This window comes from Chrysoperla carnea, chromosome 4 (genome assembly GCF_905475395.1).
Source record: "Chrysoperla carnea chromosome 4, inChrCarn1.1, whole genome shotgun sequence".
Taxonomy (NCBI): domain Eukaryota; kingdom Metazoa; phylum Arthropoda; class Insecta; order Neuroptera; family Chrysopidae; genus Chrysoperla; species Chrysoperla carnea.
This window is the reverse complement of record NC_058340.1, coordinates 64,875,904-64,894,007: the sequence shown is the minus strand read 5'-3', so window position 1 is coordinate 64,894,007 and position 18,104 is coordinate 64,875,904. Positions and strand designations below refer to the sequence as shown.

At 27.6% G+C, this 18,104-nt stretch overlaps 1 protein-coding gene across 1 annotated transcript in view; it reads left to right on the top strand.

Annotated features, from left to right (window-relative positions):
• Nucleotides 1–9,231, top strand: part of LOC123298518 — a 149,349-nt gene extending 140,118 nt beyond the window's left edge. Inside the window, exons 5-8 of the mRNA XM_044880547.1 lie at nt 3,887–4,058; nt 7,120–7,181; nt 7,791–8,107; nt 8,786–9,231. Of these exons, the coding sequence (XP_044736482.1) occupies nt 3,887–4,058; nt 7,120–7,181; nt 7,791–8,107; nt 8,786–8,902 (668 nt within the window). The 3' untranslated portion in view covers nt 8,903–9,231. The remainder of the gene's footprint in view (nt 1–3,886; nt 4,059–7,119; nt 7,182–7,790; nt 8,108–8,785) is intronic.
• Nucleotides 9,232–18,104: the final 8,873 nt, after the last annotated feature.

Sequence of the window (18,104 nt, the reverse complement as noted above, 5' to 3'; positions counted from 1 at the left end):
TCCAAGCGTTACAAAACTGGAACTAAATTAAGTATATCTTGACATATATTTCATATATACAGGGTATAAAAATACTTTGTTTTGATGTCGGCAAATTTTCAAAATTAAAAGAAACAAGACATATCCTTAAATATTATTCATAAATCGAATAAGAAACAAGCTACTAATGCTAATATATTTTACATCAAACATACTGTATCCTATACAGTGTTGTGTTCTGTATATACAGCTGTTGCTGAATGTAAGTTACCTCTAAAACCTTACCTTGGCTTATATAAAAGTTCATTTATTCGTTGTGTTTATATGTATGTTCATAAAAGTCTCTTGATATTACAAAACTTTTCAAAAATTAATGAGACAATTTTTAATTTTTCTGATATGAAATTATTGTATTCAACCCGAAAATCAATATTAAAAGTTTTATAATTATGTTGCTGTTAAAATTAGACTAGCGAAATAATATATAAGTGATACAAAAAATTACTTTGTTTTTATTTATATGCAATTATATTACAGATATGATATATAAATTACATAATGATAAAAATTAAATATTGATATTATTTCGCTAGTCTGTTTTGTCATAAGGGGTACATTTTTAGACCGTGAGTCTTATTTTTCATCAGTATTCAGCACGATATGCAAGGAAATGAAGGATAAATCATGGAATTTCATAAAGGAATAAGAAAATTTCGCGGGGACTGGAAAAAACTGGAGAAATGTTATTTAGGATGTGTGATGGACAAATTTTTAACGTCTTGGTAACTTAATTTTGACAGGTGATTAAGTTCTGTAAGTCTTCAATCCCATTAGATTCCGAACAAAATTGGGATGAAAGAAAATTTTGTATAGATTAGGAAAAAAAGTTTTAAACTTACCTATGATTTGATTAAATGAATTAAAAAATAATCAAAATCCAATTCACCAGAGATTGGACATATTGCTCTTCGTGTAGCTTTCAAAGAATCATAAGATTTAAAATTTATTTTCGATTTCGATAGAAGTTAGTGTCTTATTGGGCGAGCAGTTTCTGAGACACCATCAAGAATCTTAAGACGTGAACCATTTAGAAAAATTGAAAAATTATAAAAATTGTTTAGTTCAAAATTTGACAAAACTAATTTTATTTCGTTTTAATCCCAAAAAGCGAAATTCGTTTGACGTTTTGAAGAGTCATTTCTGATATCATCAAGAATCATTTACAAAGAGCAATACCTCAAAGCGGATTTCATGTCATATCAGAAATTTAATCGTCAAATAACGTATATTTCAAAAAAATTCGAAAATTTGCCAAGTTACAATAATTAACATAATCAGAAAATTACTAATCTTACCTCTAAAAGTCATACCCATCACAACTTGTTGTTTGTATATATGGTAGCATTTTAGATGAGGGTGAATTTTCTGCCATTTGTTTGCTATAGAACACCGTGCCGCATCGTTCCTCTAAATATTTAATATAAAACGATGATGCTAAATACATTATTTTTTATAGTTTTGAAAGTATACTCTCGTATTCAAAAGCTACTTTACTTTTAAGTTTAAGTGGTCTAATAATAATAATATAATATGAACACCAGGTAAATTTTTATATACAAATAATATAAATAAAATAAAATATAAAATATAATCACTTATTATTTATATTTATTATTTATACAGTGTGTTTAATATAAGATTAGGTGTTTGCAAGCATGGCAGCGTGTTTGTCAACATCATGTTGTAGATATTATTTAACCATCTGAACAAATAATTTTATTTATTTTTTTATTAGTGTAGTGTAGATATTAATCTTAAAATTTTTATTGTGGATTTATTACAGTCAAAGTTTATTATAACGTCGAAACGAAAAGATTCCGCCCGAATCCCTATATAATCACGTGAACGAATCAAATGATTTTTGTATTGATTGGGTCAAAATTACTCTAAACAAGTGAAAACAAACAATTGACTGAGTTAATTATTGAAATTCTATGTATAGACAATGTTGATGACGCCAATGTATCTTTTTTTACGTCAAGTAAAGAAAGATTGCAACTCGTAGATAGCAACATATACATACATGACACACATTGCCATATAATACATACTACATGATTTGCGCCTTCACGAGTAAACAGTGATGTTTACGAAAAAATGTTTCAAACAATAGTTTTTAACATTTAAACTTTCTGTCTCTAACGTGTTACAAAATGAGTTATACGAACCTAAGACTAATTGGCCTGTGTTGCTCATTTACGAACTCGACCTTACATTTTTACGTCCTAAGCACGTAATAAAAATTTCAGTTCTATATCTCTTTTCCTTTTGAGTTATCGTGTTGTTGGACAGACGGACGGATGGACAACCAGAAATGGATTTTATGATCACCTATACCAAAATTTTGCTTGTAACATCGATATTTTTAAGCGTTACCAACTTGGGGCTAAACTTAGTATACCTTTATTTCTTATATACATAGTATAAAAATTAAGTCATCCAAATAGAACTCTTCTTAAAGGATACCCTTTTGAAAAAAACTCGAGAAAATTGTACAAAATTGTCTAATCCTGAATTCGATGAAACTTAATAGTAAACAGAATAATTTTGACCCCAGTAACAAAAATTGGGTTTGTCTAACCGATTCTAAAGATATCTCGAAAAATACTCATATAATTGTTAAACGAGGTGGATGCTGTTTGAGTCCTTATTACGCTAAATACCTAATCGTTAGAAACGAAAATCTGGTGTTTTTTTTGCGATTGAAGAACAACAATCTTGTGAAGTATCGATCGAATAAAATTCTCCGAAATATCACCCTTAGTATAGTATTTTAGGCAACAGCTACTCGCCCAATCATCAAAAGAGTCTTTTTTTTTGAGCCAAAATTAGTCTAGAAAATGGTATTTTTGTCTCCTTAAATTCGTATCCAAAAACACACAATCGTTTTGGGATACGCCAATTAAATGTCAAACTAAATTAGAATCATGTTAAATCCCGTACCCTTTTTCGAAACAGGAGAAAAATATCCTTGTCCAAAATAACAAAAAAAAATTAACAAAAATATTATTATCACCCGAAAGAAAAGAATAGACTTCAAAAATGACAAATAAATAATATTTTCAAAAAATAACCCTTTTTGTGTCAATGCATCCATTCAAGTGTACATACATGTACACAGGGCACCAGAAGAAGGGGTACAGAGATTGTGTAAAAATATAATAATAAATACCATAATAACCTATCCAAAATAAATGATATTTACTACATGAATAGCCATGAAAGAAATATTTTGCGGTTTTGAAAAAAGACATATTGTATTCCAAAAAGGATTTAAATCGAATAATCTTTTCACATAGATTATAATTACTATTATTTGTCATATATTTTAAAATGGATTTGTGCAAAGTATATTATTGCTAAGTATACTTAATGACATCAAAAATAGAACACCCAATTTAACTATTATATAAAAGAGTTTTTCATAAAACTTCAATAACTACTTTTTATTCATTTTACAAGAAATAAAAGAAATTATGTCCCGCCAACGAGCCGTTTTCGAAATATTCCATGTCAAATTTCCCGATTTTGCATAGTTTACGCCTGAAACGACGCCAAGATTCAATTTTCGTATCCAAAATTATTAAATCGCTATTTTTTAAGTTAACTTGATTGAGAATTACCGGAGTAGACTATGAATGCTTTTTGTAGATATTCCAAGCATTCAGATATCCCGGACTAATTAATCTAAAAATAATTTTCATGCTGAGACCTTTCATTTGATACTAATCTAGCAAAAATGCGAGTTTTACATTGTGTGTATTTTAATTTTTTGTGTGATTGAAATTAGAAATATGTTGTTAGAAATTTATATTGAAACTAACTTTTGATTTTCTTTTGTTTACAGAAGCTTGTAGTAGTCGTGCAACACCAAAACCTCGCCCCCCAGCTCCGACGCCTAGACCAAACATAACATTCCATACGTATGCATGTCCACAGGCATATAACGATTGGTACTGTTTAAATGGTGCCACCTGTTTTTCCGTAATTATTGGAAATTCAACTTTATATAATTGCGAGTAAGTACATATATTTTTTTACACTAATCGTCAGATTAACTCAAAAATTTGGAATTTCATTATCTTTGTTACATTACTATTATCTTTAAATATTTTTAGTTATCTCAATAATGAGATGGTGTAGTGGTTAGAGTGTCCACTCCTCATTCGAAAGGTCGTCAGGTCGAAACCCATTCCCGTTATTAAAATTTTATTTTATTATACTCTGATAACCAAAAAGTACTCAATCTTTGAAACGGTTCTTTCAAGTATCAAGTACTAATTATTGGTTTATTAGGAAGTTTGAAAAATGGCCAAACTTTGTTTTAATTTTACAAAATATGTGAATTACGAATTTACAACTATTTAAACCAGAACTTGTCGTCATTTATGGAAGTAATTACTATTGATTGACAGCATATTAAAAATTCCGTAAAACCTAACAAAAAATTAACCCTGAAATTTTTGATTAGTTAAATGGTATCCGATTGTCCTTTTTAATAGAATTACAACAATTCTTCTAACTTTAAAACTTATTTCCCATTTCTTTCTCACCTTTAAAAATTCCATATTAAAATCCTTTGTATATTACCTGTAATAAAGGATAAAGGAACACACACAAAAATACTTTAAAGACCACCTAACAAATACATTTTTTGGTTAATATACGTGATTAGAAAACAATTTTTAAGATTACACAAACTACTAATAATCCTGTTTGCATTTTTTTTACTCACGTAATATGTGAAAAAAAGGATATTTTTAACTTTTATTTAAAGCACCTTTGTACTAGGTTTCTTCTAAAATTATCACGTGTTTAAATCTTCACATACACAATTCTTTATATTTTATATATTCAGTTTCGAAGAATTTTTATTTAAAGAGATTTTCAGTTACTGGGTGTATCACGTTCAGTTTGTAACACAAAAAAAGAGAAATTTGAAATATTTTTACTGTCGAAAATATTACTATTACATTAACCTAAGAGCAGACGCCAGGACCCGATCTAGCTAAGTAGCCGCTCCGGGCAAACATAATATTTGCCGCCCTTTACACTCATATCATATACATGTCGTCTTCGCAAAATGCTTCAAGCGAACAATATTAGTAACACATCCTGTACTGGCATCGAGTTCGATCTAAGTATTCAGATTCAATTAAAACCTCACTCTAATTCATATCTGTAAAAAATATATAATTCTATCGTAAGATTCGGAACGATTTAACGAAATATGATTTCATAAGTAAATTTATGGTCAACTCCTTGTACGGAGCACTGATCGTACAATTATAACATACACTTGACCGATTTTTCAAAAGTTAATTTGCTCGAATTATCAAAAATATTACATCGAAATTATAAATAATAAAATTACTGTTAATTTTGTTGTTGTTGCTATATTTAATAATTAAAGTTTTGGTATAATTTTATTTATTTTTATAAATAAACAATAATTATTATATTAAAAACAAAAACAAAAAACACCACAGTATTTAAAATCACTACTGTACCGCGCTACATAAAAAATACTTCATTCAAAAGAAATCGTTTTATAAAAAGAAGAAGTTGAGATAAGTTAATTAAAAAATATTAGTCAAGTATGAAACTATCATACTTAAAAGGATGCGGTAGATATTTTATATGTGTAAAAAAACTGTTGTAAGAATTTTGTCTTTATCCTTGTGGACAATAAGCAACGAATATGCAACGAATATGCGACGAAATGCAACATATATCTGCACATAAAATATATTTGGTGTTAATAAAACACGTATTAAATCAGGCATGGGCGAATTATTATAAGTCTAAGTCACCATTGTTATAACTTTATTGTATGTCTCTTTATCCAAGTCCGCATTGCTCATAGAGGAGGAAGCGAGACGTGTATACTACTCTTCTGGCTATCTCAGTTTCTCTAAAAGTAATGAGACAGGTAGGAAAAAAAATTGTTTCCAAAACAAATAGCTTTCTTCTAAAGCACAGCTTTCTACTAAGAACTTAGTAGAATAGATTTCTTATCAGGTATAAGTCTGAATTGACTTTTAAAGTACCTTCAAAGCAAGATCAAATTTTGTGCAAAGATCCTTTCCGCGCCAGAATTTTTTGTTTAAACCTTTTTTTACATTTAAACAAGAAATTGAGTTATTTAATTAAGTTAAAAAAGACTTTCCATATATTTTTGAAACGGATTCCTAAAAAAAATTTCTTCTGTGTGAATTAAATGCACCTTTGCCTTTTAGTATCTTCATTTACTTTTACTGTTCTGTTTCCAGATTTTTAATTATGATACATTTCCCATAAACTGAAAATAATTTTTTCACGCCGAAAATTTCAACAATAGAAAATTAACACATTTAATTTCTCTACAAATTGAAAGATGTTTCTAAATGTTCATAATATCTCTTATAATTTCTTAGAATTTTCGAATGTTTTCTAAGATTAAAATAAAGTATTCAAGGTATATGAAATCGACAATAATACTATTATGAGTTCAGGTTTTTATTTAAAAATTGTATTTTTAAAATAAAGTAACTGATGCGTGGTGAACCATGCTTCGAAAATCATGTTAATGTATTATTGGCCCATTTTAATCATTCCGAATAATGAAATTTATCAGAAATATTTATTTATATACACAAAAAAAAGAAACAGATCTTGTATTAAAGCATTAGTACCTCTGTGTACTGAGTTATGGAGTTGAGTTTTCTTTTTCTTTTCATTTAGAGTTCTTATTTCTTTATTTATATAACTCAGAGCTTTCATTAGATACCTGTATCGATATATTCGATTAAAAAGTCTATGCAATAACAATAGCTCTTAGTGGGTCGTAATAGTTTTCCAAAAAAAATTTCCACTGTTAAGACAAATCCAACTACCCCCACTTTTTCCTAACCATATTTCTGGACAGCCGAATAAAACGAATCGGAAAGATTGGAAGTAGATATCATATTTATCATTCTTTACATTACTAATATATAGAAGTCAATTGATTCTTTGCTATTTTTAAAACTCAATAAAGTTTGTATTCTCATGAGAAAAAATTATCGAATTCTTTAACAAATTTTATCTTTTTTGTTTCAGATGTGCAGACGGTTTTATGGGTCCTCGCTGTGAATTCAAAGATTTAGATGGTTCATATTTACGTGAGTATTTTGATTTATTAAATTTCAAAATTCAATTTTTACTTAATCGTATATCCGATAAGTTTTACCTTACAAGAAATATTAGATTTTTTTATCTGGAAAATCCTTCTAAGTGTACTTCTGAGTTCAGATGATTTTAAAGCTAATCTGAAGATCGGGATCAAATTCAAGATCACTGTTGATGAGCAGAGTGGAATAATTGCTCTGAATGATTTATTGTCAATTTGTTTAAAACTAAAAATATTTCAATATAAGAACTTGGTTCGTATTCTAATATTTCCAAAAATCCGAAGACGTTCGGTTTAGAGTTCAGTGAATAATACTTTTTGCAACAAATCTCTCCTTCTCTCTCTCTCTCTCTCTCTCTCTCTCTCTCTCTCTCTCTCTCTCTCTCTCTCTCTCTCTCTCTCTCTCTGTCTTTAAGTATTGGAATTTGAATATAGAATTATTCAGACTCACAAATTTTTCTCAAAATACACTTTGTTAACTTACGCTCTTATCGCATTCAGCTTCTCCTCTCTTAATTTGAAATCAGTAGTAACTAGTCAAGGATAAAAAAATGGTTTTTATATTCCAAAACAATTAAACATATTTTTTTTTCTGTTTTAGCATCTCAACATCGAATACAACTAGAAACAGCCAGTATAGCAGGTGGTGCAACAATAGCAATATTTTTGGTATTTATATTATGTATGGCAGCGTATATTCGTATGCAACGACGTACGAAAGCACGATTAGCAGCCAACGAAACATTATCAACAGATTGTGTTGATGGCGCCGAATCATTAAATATACGACCGATTGTACCCAAACGTGTATTCGGACATAATGCAGCGCATCCGTGGCGGGAGCATTTACAACGTGGTGTTAATACGTTAGCACTACCAATGGAAAATATTCCTACGATTGTATCTGAGACTCGTCAGGTAAGTAATAACATATCTACGGAAAAAACTTATCTTTAAATTCCTTTTCTATTAGGCGTCAATTTGTAATCAATAAAGAGCCTTACTGAAATCGATAAAAGCTTAAAAGCGAAGGCTTTTACCTAACCTGATCTGAAATAAAGTTGTCTTTCTGATATACAGAGTAAACCTTTAAAATCTTATGACTAATAGCTCGTTTTGTAGTTAACAAATCATAAAATAACTTAAATAAAAGTTTAAGAGTTTGATGGGGGGGGGCTTAACATGTTAATTCTGCAAAGCAACCCGGAGAACGAAGTCTAATCTAATGTTAGAACATGGTGTCCCCCAGCAAACTCTGCAACTTTTGTATTAAGTTATTTTTTGATTGATTAAAATAGTCCACCCTGTATAAATAAAAAAGATCAGTCTTACGTTCCCAAATAATTCCCCTGAAAAAATGTGAAGCCTCACTAATAAATCTGTTTTTGGGCAGTACTTTCCTAATTTTCCTCAAAAAACAATGCTTTTATAATGCTTGATCGAACTTAATTTCTCTTTCTTTCCCTCCATCTACCTGTAAAAGAACAGCACCTTCTCCCACTTTCTAGAAACGTATCCTAAATTCTTAATATTCCCACTTACTAAGTGCACTGGATTCAAATGAAGGTATATTTACTTAATATTTTTAATTTTTAGGATTGTGAAAATTCCGAAACAAATCTTCGTTGGATGGAACAAAATTTAACAACAGTGCCTGGAGGAGATCGTTTATCACCGATAGCAGTATCACCTCAACAAACACGAGTGGTGTGATGGCTGCCTTACGTTACAAGAATACCAACCAAATATTTTTTTTTTAAATTTGTGTGCACTAAAAAATATTAAAATTTATAAATAATTTCCTCAAAAAAACAACTTGTTGTATAAAATAATTTGTATAAAAAATAATTTTTTTAATTTAACAAGTGCACATTTTGTTATAAATAATTTTGTGTGAACAAAGACAGAAGACACATTCTCTCCTCTCCTTATCTCTCTATCTCTCTCACACGAATGTACGAAGATACATTTTTCGGCACTGATTTTAAAACTAATAATTTTTTAAAAACAAACTTTCAGTGCACTGTGCTTTAAAACTTTAAAAGTCTGAATAAAAAAATTACGAAAAAAAACTTCCAAGAAATTCAAATTTAAAAAAAAATGCCAAATTTGATTTAACAAAAAAATCCGAGAGCCATCGAAATGATAACAGAAAGTTGAACTAGTAAATAATTTGTTTTTAAGATATTTTTTACCTCATTTTTTTTTTGTAATTACAAATAATTATTAAAAAAATCGGCTTCCGTTTCGGAAGCCATTTTTGATTTTTTTTTTGTCTATTTATTTATTAATGTATTTAAATAATTTTTTTTTTGTTTTTCTTATATTTTTTTTTTTTTTGGAACATTCCCTTAAAGACTAGTGAATTTATTTATTTTTTCAAGTTCGAAAATTCGGAATAAACACACACAACACAACCATGTATATTATTTATTTTAGAGTTGTTTTTCCGTACGCGTATATGATTTTTTCCACAACGATTTTTCGTTCAACGGTTCGTTTTTGTTTATTTTGTTTTTAGTTAGAATATATTTTTCGTTCTTTCGCCTTCCCGCAACGCAACACAACAACCGGGCACTTAAAAATAATTTCGAAAAATGAATCGTAAATATAGTCAAAATCGGATATAAAGACATTGAAGGGTCTTAAATAATTATGATCGTTTAATCCGATAGTAGTTATAATCGATATTATTTCTTTTCGGGTACTTCCACCAAAAATCATCCTTCTCCCAAAAAATGAAAATCCATTTGTCAAAATACAAGCTGGAATCGGGTTGGGATCCCCAACCCTTTGGTATTCCAGCATGTGTTTTATACTGTGCTTTCATTTTTCCTCGAAGAAGGTTAATTTTAGTGAAAGAATCATGTAATCAGCCCCTAGTAACATTAGCAGTTACCGGTCACTAATTTTATATTTTGATTTTAAATTTTAAAAATACTGACGGTTGGACTCTATAACCGATACGTCGTTTCATTCGATGTCATTATAAACAGTGTGTTCTCATGTGTATTTATATTTGAACTAACTGTTATTTCCTTTCGTCGCTTCATTTTCAATTTTAAAAGCAAAGTCTACCGCGTTATAGTCTTTACTTTCGTTGCTCTCGCTGGGTTTCTTCATGGGTTTTAATTTATTAATGTGGAAACCTAACATGTATTTTGAAAAATACTGCCTTTGTTACCTGCTGATAATGTAAGATCCTAAAAGTTAAAGAATAATTCGATTAAGTAGTCGATTAAAAAATGACGAATTTTCATAGAAACTTTCATACCCTTTTTCATCACCTAAGGAGTAAAATTTCCAAAAATCCGTTCTTAGTGAGCATCTACATCGCGATGTTAGTAACTATACTAAATTTCGAGTCATTCGTTTGTATAGTTTTAAGAATCTCGTGATGAGTCGTTGAGTTATATTTCACTTATATATGTATATAGAGTTATTTTGTACCTTGGTCATTCGTCTTTATAAACGATGTCGTTATAACCGATTTTGACTGTAAATTTCAAAAATATATATATAAATATATTTTAAAAAAAATTTTAATTAGCTTTTAAAATCAATTTTAAAATAATCAATATTTACTAAAAAAAAGTAATTAAAAAAGATTTTTTTTGTATAAATTTGTAAATAAAACAAAAATCCACTTTACTTAAACAAATTATAAACAATTAAATTCAAAATTTATTTAAAAAAATGTAAAAAAAAATACTGTGTTTTAAAAATTCAAATTATTGGTGGCGCGCATGTATTCATGTTAAAAAAGATGTTAGAACGTACCCTTCTGGTACGGTTTTAAGAATGTCAGAACGTACCCTTCTGGTATGATTTTCTTATGTAAAAAATGCTTGCATATAGAAGTTTGGCTTACATAAAATTGTGGAAGCTTCATCAAAACTATTTTTTTTTTATAATTTGATAAGAGCGTTTATATTTTTGGATATAAAATTAATTTGGTTTTTAGCTTTAAACATTTTTTTTGCAAAGAATATTATAAATACCTCAAGTACGGTAACACCAGTTTTCGTTGGCCAAAGAATAATTCATTCCTTACCAATGATAATGTAAGATGTAATATTCTTTGATGGTAAAGATAAAAATTTAAATTTATTTTATCGCCGACTCTTTTTCGTTTTGGGGAAGTTATAATGTTCTTTGTGTTTTTCATTTATCTGTGATGTTTTATATCATGCCCTAAGTGGTGATGGTTCAGCTTTAAAATTTCCCAAATCATGTTTTAATTTTTTTTTGTTTTGTTTTAAATTACACTTTCCAAAGATATTTTTTAAGGCTTTTTATTTTTAAATGAATTTCAGTATTTTTCATATGTTTTAATCGAATTTAAAATTACTCCAGAAGTTTGAAGAAGATTCAACCAAATTAAAAGTTTTTAATCCATTAATTTGAATTATTATTACTTAATGTTTTGGACGTGATTTCCTTGATTGAAGTAAAATATTAAAGCTTCTGAGGAATCATAATAAAATCAATGAAATCCTGGTAGAAATCTTACAAGTTTCTACCAGGATTGACCTGTAAATTTGAGTTCTGGGTAATAAGCAGGCAGCTATGGTATCCAAAAAATATAGACGCTCAATCAAAATCTAAAATTTTATGTTTTTTTTTTTCTGGTAGTTATGTGCGCTTAAATAGAAAAGAAAAACTATTTTGTAAAAGGTAAATATTGAAAAAGTAAAAACTTTAAATTAAAAAAATATTTAAAAATAATTAATACTTGGTTCCTAACTTATTAATATTGAAAAAAAAAGTATTGTTAGATATATTATTATATAATTTTTTGTCTCTTTAAGAATGTACTATTTAAAAAAATTGTCGAAAAATCCAAAAAAAAAAACTAATAGTATTTTGTAAAATCCATATTTAATTAATATCGATTAATTATTTTTTTCTCTTTTCCAAAGAATAGAGTAGGGACAATTTAAAAAGAAAATAAAATGTTCAATAAATAATTAATATATTTAAAAAGAAAAAAAAAAAATTACGAAATTTATATCATTTTTTTTCTTGCGAATCAAGAGAAGGAGGTTTAGGAATTAGTTTTCCTAATGTAAATTTAATGCCTCTCTCTCATCTATTAAAAATTGTTGTAAATTTTGTATCTAGAATCTATTTTAATCGAGAACAAAATAACGGATTTATAGGAAAATTCATTCAGTGAATCAATCGTCTGTATTTAACCTTTCAAACTGGTTGTCAAACTTTGTTTACAATATGTTTGCCATCCGAATTACGTTGTTTTATCCAACTTTACAGAAGTGATAGAAAACAAATCTCACAGCGGTTAATAAATTTTTTTTTCATTATATTTTATTCACTATTTAAAAAAAACGTGAAAGAATTTCTTTACGCAACCGTTCTGAAGGGTTAAATTGGATGTAAGGGTGTATGATGTTAGTAAGTGTATACATAACTTTCAAAACAGCCCCAATTTTTGTATTATAAATATGTATTTCAATTATAATTTAGTTGTTGATTTAGTGACACTATCTTGGCCATCTCGGACACTTTTTGCATGTTTCCGAGATGTTAATTTTATTCTTTTCAATGATTTGATTGATACGCTGTTAATTCCCTATCATTAGGCAAACAGTAATTCTTTAAAATTATTTTTGATAGTTGGCAACGAGAAAAATAATTCTTTTTTTATTCATTTTGGGACATTTTTGTTATATTAGCCTTAGTGGATATTTTGACTGGATTCAGCCATTTTTCCAAACAAGGTTAAACTGAAAAATAACACAATTTGAATAGCTTACCAGAAAATATACTGTCTATACATTTTTTTTGTGGCATGTATCGATTTTGTTATCGATTCTGTCTAGATTATCCCCATCAATATTGTATAGTGCTCTTACACCCCGTACAATTTTGCTATAACCAGTAAGAGATCATCATTCAGTGAGTATACTATACATTTTCAATTTTAATGTATAGTATATTCACTAAACGAAGAACCTTTTTTTTTCCAGTGAACTCGATAAAAATAGTATAACTAATTTTTTTTTTTTTTGAAAAATTTGTTTTTGTGTAATTATGTACAATGTGTAGTCAAAAATTGTGTGTGGATAATGCGCACACAAAAATTTGATAAAAAAAATTTAGATGTTAATGTAATTTTCTTTATATTCAAAAAACAAACTTATCCGTTTTTTTATATACAGTATTGCCATCCTGATCAAATTTTAAAAATTTTGTTTTATCTCAGAAAGAAAGTTTTATCATTTAAGATCAGATCATATTGCCATTCAAACATTCCCCCCCCCCCCTAACCAATTTTTAAAAAGCTTAATTTTTTTGTTAATTTAAAAGGTATATAAAGCTATCGAAATCAATTTATCAAAACTGAAGATAACTTTGTTTTTCGTCGGCTTTGATGTCCGCTAATTTTGATTCCAAATTCCATTGGCCCGTTTTGGATTTTAAAACGGTACAAAAATTGCTGACTGGTTTTAGAAATTATTGTTAGAAAGGTGGAACTAGCAGGTTTTTTTATTTAAGAAAATTGTTTGTTAGTCGTATTTGGCGCACATAGGTGGAAAGCAATAAAATTTTATCAAAATCATCTTCTACTTGTACTTTGATCATGCAATAACACAATTCACGAGCAACTTACAGTTCGCAAAGCTATTCCTGGTCACTATCTAAAACCGATAACTTCGTCCCATTTTTGGTGACTAAAATTCTCTGACAGTATGAACTAACATCATAAATATATTTTCAAAAATTGTTCACAATTTTTTATAACAAAATCTAGTCAAAATCATTAACAGAACAACAAATCAAGTTTATTTTTGGGTGATTTTGACCAATTTTTATAGAAATTTCATCTTTGTGTGTCCAGCGTGAAACAAAATATTTAAAAAGCATATATATTACTTAGCTGTCGGAAATATAATTTTTATCACATGAACTCATCAAAATTTATTTAAAAAAATATGTAAATAGTTAAAAGATAAAATATTAAAAAAAAAATACAAATAAAAGTAAGTCAGATAGTGAAGAATTGTTCTTATTTCAAGATGCAGGAGGACGCTGGTTCGCTATGGTTTTTATAAATTGACTTGGATATTTTTATATACCATAATTGATTTTTAACACAAATTTTCATTGCCATAATCTTTGGAATTATAATTTGCTTTTTCTCAATTTTATTAATAATTTTACGAGTCGCACATAACAAATTTTTATATCTGTTATGTGTACTAAAAGAAATCTGATCGATATTTGATAATGCAAAAATGGAATCCAAAAATAACCAAAGATTATAATTTTTTTTTTTTTTCAAATTTTGTTTTTTAAATAATATCTTTGTTAATTTTTTTTTTTCACTTTTTTACCGTTTTGTTTTTATTTCAAATTTTTTTTTGTCTTAGATATTAATATGTTGAATAAAAATTAAAATAATTTTCCGTCTTTTAGTATCATTTCATCAAATTGGGGGGTCAATGCTAAGAAAACAAAATCGTATGATTTTTTTTAAGGTAGCATAGCATTATCGAAATCGGTAACAGTTTAGTCAAATTATACCATGTATATATGAAATATATCAAGGTATATTAAGTTTAGTCCCAAGTTTGTAATGCTAAAAAAGATTCATGCTACGAACAAAAATCTGCTATAGGGTTTCATAAAATCACTTCACTAGTTCATTTCCGGTTGTCCGTCTGTCGCCACGATTAGATACTCAAAAACGAAAAGAGATATCATGATTTTATAGCGTGCTTAGGACGTAAAAAGTGAGGTAGAGTTCGTAAATGTAAAGATCCGTAAGACCCATCTTGTAAACCGTTAGAGATGGAACAAAAGTTTAAATGTAAAAAATGTTCCTTATAAAAACAAACATTTGTTTGAAACATTTTTTCGTAAACATCACTGTTTACCCGCGAGGGCTCAAATTAGGTGCAAATTTTATAGTATGTATTATATGGGAATAGTTCTATTCTTATTTTACGTCTACATTCATGAAATTATAACAAAATTCATTGAATCCGTTGAAAATAAGGTACAAATAAGGTAATTTCAACCATAAGAACACAACTAAATCAGATTTTATAATTTTACGAAGTCAAACGATATTAGCTCGTTATCAACACATTTGATTAGAGCGAACGCCGATTTGACTTTCTCTTGTATGTTTCTTTTCTATTTGAGGCTGTTTGATAAGGATTGTTACGAAATCATATAAAAAAACGTCTCCATGTTTTGTTAATTTAGCACCCGTTATTAAATTTTTTATAGTTAGTAAAAGATAGATAATGTATGATTGGATACAGTAGTCTCAATTACTCCTTAATGAATACAGCAGGATCCCAATAATCAGAATATTCAGTAATTTGACAAATCCAGTAAGTCGACACTTTTCGCCTGTAATGTAAAATCCAGTAAGTCTAACTTTTATCATTTTTTAGGCCCTTTTTCCAACCTTTCTTTATTGTAAAAAAGATTTATTTATCAAATAAAAACATACACATTGTAAATAAGTACACTTCAATATCAAATGAAAATGATAATTACCCTTTTTTGTTACGTTAACTTTTAAAAGAAAAGAGAAAATTCGCTGTTATAATTTTAAAAAATGAAATAATAATTTTAAAAAAATTAATAAGAAAACTATGTACATATTATTATATAATAATGTTTTTTGAACATTTTAAGTTAACTGTTAAAAAAAACTAGAATTCATATTTGGGTATAATTAATTATTTATGGACATTAAAGTCATACTTGTTAATTAATATCTTCTAATAAATAAAAAAAATAAATATTAAAAAAAAAAAAGAAAAAAAAGCAGATTAAAATTTTGTATATGTTATTTTATTGTTTCGTTATTTTCATCCCATTATTTCCCTATCATAACGAAATTATATACCTTGCATCCAGTTCCAGTCAACCCCAAAAATTTTTCCGTATTCAAAACGGTGGCTAGACGCAATGGAGAGTAAACAAACGGCGGTATCATGATGAAAATCCCACTAAACTGGAATTATTGGAAATTTTATTATTGGTCCAACCATTTTACTACAAAAATAAATCAAATGTATCTCTAAAAAAATATCTGAATCAAATAATTTTTCGAAAACTATTTTTTTCTTCCAATCTTGCTGCTACCGAAGATAAAAATTGAAAATTTGAAGAATAATCGATATTTATGCAGAGACCCTTGGTTTTAACTACCAAAAACCCCACATTTTACGCCCATGAATTGATATTACTTATAAGGTTGATACGAGTTGTTAATTAATTATTAATTTATAATTAATTATAAATCTATTTAATCGTTTATAATTATTTTAGGTGAAATATGTAAAAATATATATACCTATAGTAAAATATCGTTTTTATCAATTTTTCTAGTTTAATTATTATTATTCAATATTATAACTACCTTTATCTTTTATCCTTTAAATCGATTTCAGAAATATCAAAAAGAACCTACATATTGAAAAAGGTGAGTAAAAGGTATTTATATTACATGCATGAATGCATGAATAGGTGCAGTAGTGGTTAACAAAGTCGCCTCAGGTTACGGAGTACCTAGGTTCGTATCTAGCATTGTCCCGATTAATTTTTAATTAAATAAGTAATTATGCCGAGAGGTTTTTTTTTGAAAATTGTTATGAGAACCAAAAGGTACACATAAAGTAAGAGAGCGAGCTATATTTTATGTTATTTTAATTCCCACCCCCTGGCAGAAGAGTGATTTATGACATAAGTAGAAAAGTGGGATTAACATAATTAATTTTTTTTTTGTGAAATAACATGTTCTCTTATTACAAAGTCTTATAAAATTTCATTTAGCAAGTACAACAAAAAAAAAAACAAGCAAAATAAGTATTTTTTCTAATATTTTGTAATAGGCGAATGTGTTACAAAAAAGTGGGATAAAATATATGACATGTTCTCCTGTTACAAAATTTCAAATTTTAGTCTTAACAAGCGATTTTTTAATTTTATAAATAAAAATTTAATATTTTGTAATAGGAGAATATGAATGAGATAAACTATATGACATATTCTCTTATTACAAAGTTTCTTATTTAAGCCATTTTTGTACATATTTTGAATATTTTGTACAGGAGAACATGATTTTAAAGAGTGAGATATATTTATGATTATTTAAATTCCCACCCCCTGACAGAATTGTGATTTATGACATATGGTATAATTGTCATTATTAATGGCAAGAGGGCGGGTTATATAGATAATTTGAACTATAAAAAGAGTGGGAAATTTAAACATCAGGGAAAATTCATTTAATTTAAACGTAAAAATATTATCCATACCAGGATACGAATCAGTGTTCCTTGGTTTCATAGGCAAGTGCTATATCCACTCTGCCACCAGGCTTATATATAACAATATAATTAACTTAATACTTACCTTTACTAAATAATTAATTAATTGATAATTTTATTCTGAAATTGAAAAATAGGATAGAAAATTAAAAAAATTAAACAAAATTAAAATGTATAACCAGAAAACGAACCACCGTAATTTGGTTTCATAGGCAAGTGCTATATCCACTCTGCCACCAGGCTTATGTATAAAAATATAATTAACTTAATACTTACTTTTACTAAATAATTAATTAATTGATAGATTTGTTCTGAAAGAAAAAGTAGGATAGAAAATTTAAAAAATAAAACAAAATTAAAATATATAACCAGGATACGAACCATCGTATCTTGGTTTCATAGGCAAGTGCTATATCCACTCTGCCACCAGGCTTATGTATAACAATATAATTAACTACCGTTACTAAATAATTAATTAATTGATAATTTTGTTCTGGAAAAAAAAGTAGGATAGAAAATTTAAAAAAGAAAACAAAATTTAAAATATATAACGATTTTTATTTATTTATAACAAAAAAAATATATGTATGTAACTTCTT